This window comes from Impatiens glandulifera, chromosome 9, assembly GCF_907164915.1.
Source record: "Impatiens glandulifera chromosome 9, dImpGla2.1, whole genome shotgun sequence".
NCBI lineage: Eukaryota > Viridiplantae > Streptophyta > Magnoliopsida > Ericales > Balsaminaceae > Impatiens > Impatiens glandulifera.
This window is the reverse complement of record NC_061870.1, coordinates 13,491,311-13,502,604: the sequence shown is the minus strand read 5'-3', so window position 1 is coordinate 13,502,604 and position 11,294 is coordinate 13,491,311. Positions and strand designations below refer to the sequence as shown.

General features: G+C 31.9%; 1 protein-coding gene across 1 annotated transcript; it reads left to right on the top strand.

The window, feature by feature from the left end:
• The first annotated feature begins 774 nt into the window (after window positions 1-774).
• Window positions 775-10,413, top strand: LOC124915832 (1-aminocyclopropane-1-carboxylate synthase 3-like). The gene is made up of 5 exons (XM_047456580.1): window positions 775-921; window positions 1,016-1,147; window positions 1,235-1,395; window positions 1,811-2,638; window positions 10,356-10,413. The coding sequence occupies exons 1-5, from the start codon at window positions 775-777 to the stop codon at window positions 10,411-10,413; spliced, it is 1,326 nt and encodes a 441-aa protein (XP_047312536.1).
• Window positions 10,414-11,294: the final 881 nt, after the last annotated feature.

Genomic DNA, 11,294 nt, shown 5'->3' with positions numbered 1-11,294 from the left:
TTTCTAGCTTTTCTTATGTTCCTCCTTTTGTCATCACAATTCCCATCTACAAATCCACAAATTCAAGCTAAAAATACATCCATGAAATCTCCTTGCAGCTTATCGCAGACCAAAAGGTAATGACCTTGTTTCTTTGCCCCTTCCTTAGAATGCCTTTACCTTTGGATCTATCTATTTTTTGTCCCCTTTGGGATTTCTTACCCATTGACTTATTGCACCACAAATTGTATCGATCATGACTTACTTTATTATAAGTTACGTGGATCTTTCAAAAAAAGGCTAACACTTTCATTTTACAATGAAATGTTTGAATTATGATATTAATTTGAAAAAACAAAAGGATTTGGATTGATTATAAGATTTGGTTAGGATATTTTTGTGTGGGTGTAGATTTTTATTATTTACTGTGATTAAGTTTACTGATTTATTTTTATTTTTTTAAAAGTTAATACAAAATATTATAAATGAGAGTTATTTAAGTTTAATGATAAAAATAATACAAAAGATTGCAAAACAATAAAAATAAAATAGTTTACACAAAAACAAACTTATAATTATGTAATACATGTACAAGAAAGCTTTTTTTTATGAGTTTTTCTATGCTAATGGGTAGGCTAGAAATGGAATGAATGCATGTGTGTAGATATTTTTGTCCAAATATTAAGTTTGAGTGGAGAGATTTGCTCCTATAAATACCATATAGATGGTATGATCTATTCACCCAATTCTCCTCTCTCTCTCACACACACTCTCTCTCTCTCTAGATAACTAGAAATGAACTTGCTTTCAAGAAAGGCAATGTGCAATAGCCATGGTCAAGATTCCTCCTACTTCCTTGGTTGGCAAGAGTACGAGAAGAACCCTTATCATCATCTTCATAATCCCAGTGGTATTATTCAGATGGGTCTTGCAGAGAATCAGGTTTCATGTTTTTTTTATGATGTTCATTATTTATGTTCACTGGTTTTATATATCAACTCATTTTAGTTACATTGATTTGTATTTGGTTTTGCAGCTTTCTTTCGACCTTATAGAAGAGTGGTTGGCCAAGAACCCAGATTCATCTGGCTTTAGGAAATCAGATAAGTTGATTTTCAGAGATCTAGCTCTTTTCCAAGACTATCATGGTCTTCCCTCTTTCAAGAAAGTGAGCAACGACATTCGTTCATTTTTTGTTTGTTTTTCTTTTGTTGTTTAACTGTATTTTGAATATATATTAATTGCATGCATGCAGGCTATGGTTGATTTCATGGCAGAAATAAGAGGAAATAAAGTCGAGTTTTTACCCGATAAACTTGTGCTTACTGCCGGTTCAACTCCAGCCAACGAGACGCTCATGTTTTGCCTCGCTGAACCTGGAGAAGCCTTTCTCCTTCCTACTCCTTACTATCCCGGGTGAGTTCCATTTCGAGTTAGCGATGATATATATATCGAGCGAGTTACGACGATCTCGTTTCTTTTGGGTACTTTTTATGTTTTGTATCGTCTATATTTATCGGTTTTAGAGAACTCTCACGAACCAATGTTTATACAAAACAAACTATTTAATAAATTTAATCATTACTTAATATTCATATTATTACTAAGAAATGATAAAAAAAAAACTTCAAATTGTTATATTTGAAAAAAAACAATGTTGATAAGATTAATAAAAATATAGAAGGATAAATAAGTATATATATAGATGACATTATAAATAAATGAGTTAAATGACATTATTAAAACCTACAATAAATATACCATTTTCTTATCATTCCTGTCAAACTTGGTTTCGATAACAAGTCTAAATTGAATATTCAATATAACGCAGATTTGATCGAGATCTAAAATGGCGGACCGGAGTAGAGATTGTCCCCATTCATTGCAACAGCTCAAACGGATTCCAAATCACTAAATCTGCCCTTAATAATGCTTATAAAACCGCTATAAAAAGCAATCTACGAGTTAAGGGCATACTAGTCACCAACCCATCCAATCCACTTGGAACAACACTCACCAAATATGAACTAAATTTGTTGATCGATTTCATCTCCAAAAAACACTTACACTTGATCAGCGACGAAATCTACTCTGGCACGGTCTTTGACTCTCCTGAGTTCATAAGCGTTATGGACATCCTTAATAACAAAAAGCTAAAGAAAACAAAAGTAAGCAATAGAGTTCATATCGTTTACTCACTCTCAAAAGATTTAGGGCTTCCCGGTTTTCGAGTTGGAGCCATTTACTCCAACGATGAAACCATTGTGGCTGCAGCTACTAAGATGTCGAGTTTTGGCCTCGTCTCGTCCCAAACACAGTACCTCTTAGCTTGCATGTTGTCTGACAAGAAGTTCACCAAAAAATACATCTCGGAAAACCAAATTAGGTTAAGGAAACGACAAGAACAACTAGTTTCTGGCCTTCGGGCTTCTGGAATTTCCTGTCTAAAAGGAAATGCCGGGTTGTTTAGTTGGGTTGACATGACACACCTTTTGAAGTCCAAAACTTTTGAGGATGAAATGGATTTGTGGAAGAAGATTGTTTACCAAGTCGGCTTGAATATATCCCCTGGTTCATCATGCCATTGTGTTGAACCGGGTTGGTTTCGTGTTTGTTTTGCCAACATGTCTGAAGAAACCCTAGATCTTGCCATGAGACGGTTGAAGTGCTTTGTTAATTCTATGGATGTTTCCACTTCTTCTTCTATTATTTCTTTGAGAATGATACAAAAGAATTGGGTTTTTCGACTATCGTTTGATAGATGTGAGGAAGAGGAACGGTAGAATGTTTTAATGCCTCGACATGTTATATACCCGACTATATTTATGGCTCAACATGCATGCATGAGATTCTTGAGTTCTAAAAATGCAATTTTATTTTATTTCCTCTTTTATCCTCTTATTATGTAGAGAGTTCTACATAAAATTTGAGTGACTTTAAACTCTTATATTAATGATGTACCTATATATATGTATGTGTAACTCATTGTGTGAATTTATATATTATAATAATAATAATGTCATTTCCATCACTATATCATTAAGTCAATCACTTTCAAATATTTATGTATACTATTTCAAAATATATATTTTAAGTTTGATTGTTTGGAATTTTATTTTCTAAGAATAAACCTTCTATTATCCGACAATTAAGTTAAAATATTATTTTAAGTGTAGAAAATATTAATCAATTAGAATTCGAATTAATATAAATTATCACAAGTTAATTAAATATTAAAAAGACAATAAGGTTCCAAAAGACCCTTAACAAAAAAAGAAGTTTATAGTATTCTCTTTGTTCACTTTGTTGAAAAAACTATATATTACACATTCATTTAAGGCATCCTAAAGCTTAAATTTTTTCTTTGAGTGGGTTTAAAAAAATAAAGAGAAAGATTTTGAATAGAATAAGTGAATAAAAGTAAGTTTTAATATTTTTTATAATTATATAAATAAATAAAAAATTATGTTGAAAATTTTTAAAAAATTATGTAGTATTGTCAAATTTTAATAAAAAAACTAATAATTTCGGTATGAGCTTCAGCCTATCTGGACCCTACTTAAATCCGTCTCTGTCTCTCATTATATCCACTTTAATTATTTTGATTTTTTTTTACATAGTTGACACTATAATGAATTTTTTACTTTTATTAAGTTTTTATTTGGAGATATTGGATTTTTTTTATCTTTACTCTCTTTCTTCTTAATAATTAAGCTTTTCTCTTTTATTATGGTGGTGTTCTTCCACTAATTTCATAATTCACTCAATGGATTTGAGCTATCTCTTGGCAAAATTTTATTAAAAGTTATTTCTCACCCTATCATTCAAAAAAATTATATTCAAAGAATGTGGCTATTATTGAGATAAATATTTATCTTTATTTTATATAATAATCAATGTGTTTTAGTTACTTTAACACTTTTATATATTTTGAAGTGTTTCAAACAAGACACTATTTTAATTATTAAAGTTTTATTTCCTATTTATATATAGAGAGACTAATAAGAGATCATGTATATGTAATTATGGCTAATTAATTCCCAACATTCTAATAAAACTAGGAAGATCCCCGTGCGATACACACGGATAAAAATATATTGTTACAACGTGCCGCGTTCATCAAATTTGGCGTTGAATTAAAAATATAAAGTGTTATTAGTCTAATTGGTTAAAAAGTTGTACTTGTTTTTGTTAAGTTGCGAGTTTGAAACACACCTATAGAATTTTTAATTTTATTTTTAACCGTTTTAAGTTTATGGGCGGTCAACCTAGAATCCGACCCAAGTATCCATTACTCTCACAAATATATCCAAATTAACCACAGCTCTCGACCTGGCAATCCGGACACTTTCAAAATTAAGCATCATTATATATATATATATAGATAACATCTCACTACTTGGATTTATCTCTTGAACTCACTAGTAGAAAATGGGGTTTTGGTAACGAAGTTTAGTAACGGCTATAACGCCCTTACTAATAATTTTTATCAGTAACGGTTATAGTAAACCGTTACTGTTATGAAGATATCATTAACGGCTATATAACACTATTACTGATGAAAATGTTCAATAATGGGTATATGAAAGAATTGTTGCAAATACTAGCGTTTTTAAATTTTTTTTCAAAAATAAGGGTATTAGTAACGATTATTTTTAAAACCGTTACTGATATGACTTCACTTTTTATTTTACTACATAGTATCAGTAACGGTTAACCGTTACTAATGTTAAAAGTTAAAGAACTATAATGAATTTATGCCTCTTTTTCGTTCTCAAATCTCAACTAAGGATAACATCTGATTTTAGAAGGCACTGCGTTGGTCTGTATCACTTATTCTCATTCATCGCAGTCGCCGACTATAACAGCTCTCGTCGCCGAATATAACAGGAACACTATTGACGTATATACTTCACATGTTCTGTTTCTCAATATGTCAGTTAATCTCTTTCTCTCTAGATGAATTCACGATTCTATCTTGAAGATATACTTTTGGAATGGTCTGGAGTCATTTAATCATCATTGACTAGATTTGATACTATAGTAGCCATTTTAGAATGATTGATTGATTACTTGAGGTTTTAGTACTATCTGATAGCACATTGTAAAACTTGCCTACTAGGTGTTTGATGAAAGTCTTGAACCATCTATTAAATATGTAACATTCGTAATATGTTAATTCGAATAGTTAAAATTTTATATAACTTTTTTATCAGTTGATTGTCTACAAACCCCCATTGCACAGCAATAATTGGTTTTAAACTTTATAATTTCTTTATTAGTTGATTATCTTCAAACCTATGTATTTCTTTGATAAAGAATATCACTATTATTTTAATCCAAATAAAGTAACATTGTGTCATGTACAGTTACATAGTGTAGGGTCAAACCAGAAAATATAACATTATGTAATGTTTATAGAGGAGAAAAGTCTTATTAACTCAATTTCTTTTGGTAAGGGTTAAGCTATCTCACTTTCTAGCACCTAACAAAAAAGGAAACTAAGTTTCATTATTAATTACGTTGATTAGGTAACTTGGGACAAATGCTAGATTAGTGTGTCTCATTGATAAGTTGTCCTGCAGACAAAGACAAAGACCACCTAGTATTTTTGTTAACGAACCATCATTAGTATTTATATTAGTTTTATGATGGATGATAATGATAGTTATATGTGACAGGTGGTTACAGAGAAATTAATAGAGTTTGATTTGTTGAAGCATGCCAACAATCCTTCTCTCACCCTCAGTAGTGGAAACAAATATAAATTGTCTGTTGCAATTTCTATGATTGAAGTTCCTCCTATAGTTGTTCTTGATGAGCCATCTACAGGTGATTTAACTTTCTTCTATTTCTGTTAAGACAATAGCTTCTTCTTTTTGGCTGTCAAATAGTACCAATTCAGACCTTCAGTATAGGAGGCCTTCAGTATAGGAGGTAATATCCTGTCTTTCTACCAGACGTGGAAAGACTGTTGTCATTTTAACAACACATAGCATGAATGAATCTCAAGCCCTATGCACCAGAATTGGAATAATGGTATCTAATGGATGGATTTATTAGGTGTTCATTGTTTCGTGATTTTCTATCATCATGCAAAATGTAAACTTCATCATACATTCCTTGCTTTGATACATCTGAAGGTTAGTGGCCGACTAAGATGCATTGGAAGTCCTCAACATCTAAAATCATGTTTCAGGAATTATTATGAGCTTGAGGTATCTCACTGAACATGTTCTTATCCCCCTCAATCTATATGTCAAACCCACTTTATACAAAAATGATTATTTTCTTTTTTTATAGTTGAAACCCACTAATACTAGCTTGGAGGATTTGGAGAATCTGGAGAATCTGTGTCGTTCAGTTCAAGAAAAGTTATTCCACATTTCTTCTCAACAAAAAGACGGCTTATTGAGTGACCTTGAAATCTGTATTGGGGCTAATGATTCCACATCAATTGAGAGTGCGTCTATGTCAGAGATTAGTTTGTTAGAGGATACAGGAGCTTGTGTCTTCAACAAAGCTTTCACTAAGTTCATTTGGTGAACAATTGTTCTGCGATGGTATGAATTGCTTTAATCACTTTTGTCATGTTATTTTGTACACGAATGTAAATCTAGTGTTAGATTGGTAACCACTTTTTTAACACTAAATAAGATTTGTTACTACATGTAGGTGGTATCCCATTGCCTGTATTTTCTAAATGGACTAGAGGATAAAAGACTCGTTCAGTAACTCGTCGAAGGAGATAATCGATCCAAACAGGAAGAGGCTTTGAAGATCCCACTAGAGATGCCCCTCCCACTTGAGGGAATGATATGTGGTTTTTGAATTCTAGTTAGTTTATGGATTATTTGAAGTGATGAATTGATGATTGTGGATTTATGATTGTGGTTTTTGGATTGATGATTGTGGTTTATGGATTGATGATTGTGGTTTATGGATTGATAATTGTGGTTTTGGATTATATTAATGGTTTTGGCAAAATGGTTTTAGATTATTATTGTTTATATAAGTACAAAATATGAAATATTTAAAAAAGACAAAAAAAAAACGATTATGGTTTATAGTAACGGTATTAAGCTTGAAGAAACAGTTACTATTAATATATCAGTAATGGTATTAAGTATAATATAACCGTTACTATTAATATATTAGTAACGGTATGAAACATAAAAATCCGTTACTAATAATTTATCAGTAACAGTTTTACCTTTGTTAAAGACCTTACTGATGTTAATATCAGTAACAGTTGTGTAGCTGTTACTAATATGAGTTTCAGTAACAGTTTTCGAAAGCCCTTACTGATACTAGAAGAGTATAAGTAACGCTCGTTTCTGTAACGAATAGTAACGACGATAATTGTCGTTACAAAATATCATCAGTAACAGTTTTGGGATTTTTAGTGACGGTTTTCGCCCTTACTAATACTCCTTTTTTTTTACTAATGACGGGTTTGTAATTTGTTCATTTAAATTTAATCTTACATACTCAAATTTAACATTTAATATTGTATGAGAGCAAAAAGTGACCAAGTTAAAGAAAAAAATAAATTTTCCATATGGTTGACATGAAAATTAAAAATAAATTTTTTATATTGTGGACATGAAAATTCAACCTACCCTAATTTATAGTGTTTATAATTTTAAAATAATATTTTGAATATTTTAATTTAAAATTAAAACCAAAGAAAGTGTTAATTATTTTGATAATTAAATCCTAATTATGAAAATTATTCAAAAAACCAAAATTTGAGGATAAAATATTGTATTTATTTTACCTAAATTAAACTTAAGAAGGGGTTAAATTATTTAATTATGATTTAAACATAAATTATATGTAATTTATGCCTTAAAATAATTAAATAAATACGCCGAAATATCCAAAAATGCCAAAAAAATAAAAATAATTGACATAATTTTTATTATGTTTCCAAAAATATTTTTTTGTGAAGAAAAATGCAAGAAAGGGGTTAAAATTTGTTTTCAAATAACCATTTTATAAAAATATATGTTGATAATCTAGTGTGGCCGAAACTAGAAGGATCGGCTGTAACATAACTTATGTTCATTGGATCAGAGTTGGATTTTCATCCAGCACCCAGTAAACAACCACACATGTCGGTTGTAACCAAGCACGTGCGTGCCCAGATCCATTGAATCAACTAACGGGATGGCTAACACCGTTAGTCGAAATCACCCAAACACAGACGGAACGCCCAGACGCCGCATTTCGATTAAATGAAATAGTTCTTCGCCGATGTAGGGGATCGTTGGAAACGCGATCGATCGCCGACGATTCTTATAGAAGCTTTATCTACGCCTACAGTCGATCTTATCCCTTCATTTTTTTACCCATGTACACGTCTTCTCTCTGCCATTATTACCCCTAAGACTATTAACCTTATCTTCCTCTAGATAAGATCAAAATTAAGGATAAGATCTCTGGTGGCCAAATTGAACTTAATTTGTCTATCACAACCAACCTAGTTTTGTACAAATAGAAAATCATCAAACTATAATCAAATCTTACCGTTTAAATCGAAAAATCAAGATTCCAGCAAGAACTGGATTTTTGTAAAATCCTCTCCAGCTATCAAGACTTTAGTCCAGGCTTCAAGAAAGCTTCCAACACTTTATTAGATTGTTCTTTGACTGTTGGTAAGCTTCAAGATTCACTATAATTCAAATTGTGATTGAAAATTGAATATTTTCAAGTTTGATCGGGTTGATATTTTTTTAGGGCTCAATTGTGTTTTTTCTTTGTTTAGAATCACTCCCTAGATCATATATGAACTTTCTGTTGAAAGAGAATTGATCGAATCAACCTAAAATAAATAAAACAAGATTTTGGTTTTAAAATTCGGATTTTTTGAAATTGATGTTTTTGAACTTTTAGAATTGAATTTTGATTCAATTAGTTTCCTAACATGTTTGTAAACATGTTAGGATGATTTCCAAATCATCATATAAATATTCCGATCATGTTTGATCCAACTAATTTGAAAAAAATGAATTGAATTTCATATTAAAAAATTGTTACAGAGCTGATATGATGTTCTTGTTTTGGTTGTGTTCGACTATGTTCATCATTTCAAAACTATTGGAACACGAATTAGGCCATGAGATGACCTAATTCAAAAGATCTCAAATTTTAACCTAAAAATGGTTTTGAGGAATTGATCTTTGTAAAGATCGATTGATCGTGATTAAGGTTAGTGCTTTTAATCCTGAATCATATGAGACATTTACAACTTATAGATCATATTTTCATGATCTGTATTAAAAGTTATGGCTTCTGCAATTTTTGACCAATTCAAGAATACTTGGTCCCCAATGACCGAGTCTTGTAGGACCGGGACCGATAGGCAGTACCGAGAATCCTCAGTCCTGACCGATACAAAAAATCAAACAATTTTACTAAGGACCGAGACCAAAGACCGATGTTTTAAGTCAGGACCTAGTCCTATGACCGATGTATTTGATCTATGACCGATGAATTTGACCGGTATTCTTTAGTTAGGACCGAGGAACTTAACATAGGACCGAGACTCTTAGGTCCTAAAACCGAGACTCCCCTGTCGTAGGTCCAAGAGGATTGAGCTCACGACTGAGACTCTTGAACTCAAGACCGATCATCCTAAACTTGGGACCGAGCCTCCCATGTCCAAGACCGGTGAATTCTAGTAAAGGACCGACTCTTTTCTCACTTGATCTAGAATCTCCGATCCCCGACCAAGACCTCCCTAGACTAGGACCGAGCCCTTCGATCATGGACCGATGAAAACTGTTGAGTTAAATCAAATTGACTAAAATAAACTAAGGAAATAAATTTATTCAATACTAACATTATTTTGATGATTTATGTTAAACTTAGTTATGATCAAGTAAAGCTGAAGGTGTTAAGATATTTTCCTCTAATATCAAGACTGCAGAGGCTATACATGCTCTCTAACACCAGTCCAATGATGATATGTCATAAGGAAGTAATAGTTGAAGATGATATGATGAGACATCCTGTTGATTCATACACTTGGAAAACGTTTGATGAGAGGTACAAGGATTTCGCATCGAACCCTAAACCAAGAGATGGTTTCCAACCCTTTATAAATGAGAAAAATTCATATAGTATTTGGCCGGTTATTTTAATTTCATATAACGTGTCACCCATTCTTTACATAGATTCTAACAATTTCATTTTATCTATGTTAATTTCAGGCTCAAAAAGTCTGGGAGATACAATTGACATATTTCTCTAACAATTGATTGAAGAGTTGTTTGAACTATGGCATCGTGGTGTGAGAACATTTGATATAAACACCTCACAATCCTTTAACATGCAAGCAACATTGTTATTGACCATTATTGACTTCCTAGTGTACACGAACTTGTCCAAGTGGAGTACAAAAGGGAAACTCATTTGTCATTGTTGTAACCATGACACTATATCTTTTCGATTGAGTAATAGGAAGAAACAATGTTACATGGGTCACAGATACTTCCTTCCACCAAACTACAAATAAAGGAGGGATAAAGAGTCGGTTGATGGTCGAACAGATAATAGAGATCCCTCGAAAATATTAACGGGGCGAGAAATTTACAAGCAAGCACGAGACCTAGAAGACACAATTTTGACTATGGATTGGAGGAAGAAAACCAAGACATGTCATGAAACACGGAGAGACAATTTGAACAAACTTTGCATTTTCTTCTATTTGCCTTATTGGAGATCACTATTATTGAGACATAATTTGGATGTGATGAATATTGAGAAAAATATTTGTGATAGCGTGTTGGGAACAATGATGGATGTGAAAGAGAAGACTAAAGATGGTTATAAAGTCCATAAAGTTTTACAACTCTTGAACATAAAACACAGGTTATATCCTGTAAATGTCGAAAGAGAAGTTCATTATCTAGAAGCACCTTTCAGTTTGTCCTCAAAGAATAAACGTCTTTGTAAATTCCTGAAGGATCTTAAGTTTCCTAATGACTTTTGCTCAAACATTAGAGATTGTATAAATTTAGAAGAGAAGAAGATTACGATATTGAAGAGTCATGATTGTCACATTTTAATAGAATACCTTATTCCTTAAGCAACTTGTGGATTGCTTCTAGATATATACTATGTATGATGCTATAGTAAATTTTTTCCTTGTTCTTTCATTTGTTGTGTTTCAAAGTGTTGAGTGCATCGAACCTAAAAAATTGTACTTGGATATTGTAACGACACTTTGCAAATTGGAAATTATTTTCCCAACATCGTTGTTCGACATCATGATGCATCCCCGATACACTTGTCACTTGAGGCTATAC

What these genes read in the sequence shown, in the direction of transcription:
- LOC124915832 (XM_047456580.1), top strand. Translation starts at nt 775, where the DNA reads ATGAACTTGCTTTCAAGAAAGGCAATGTGCAATAGCCATGGTCAAGAT. An exon ending in TGGGTCTTGCAGAGAATCAG is followed by an intron (nt 922 to 1,015) that starts GTTTCATGTTTT and finishes TTGGTTTTGCAG; the next exon opens with CTTTCTTTCGACCTTATAGA. An exon ending in GTCTTCCCTCTTTCAAGAAA is followed by an intron (nt 1,148 to 1,234) that starts GTGAGCAACGAC and finishes GCATGCATGCAG; the next exon opens with GCTATGGTTGATTTCATGGC.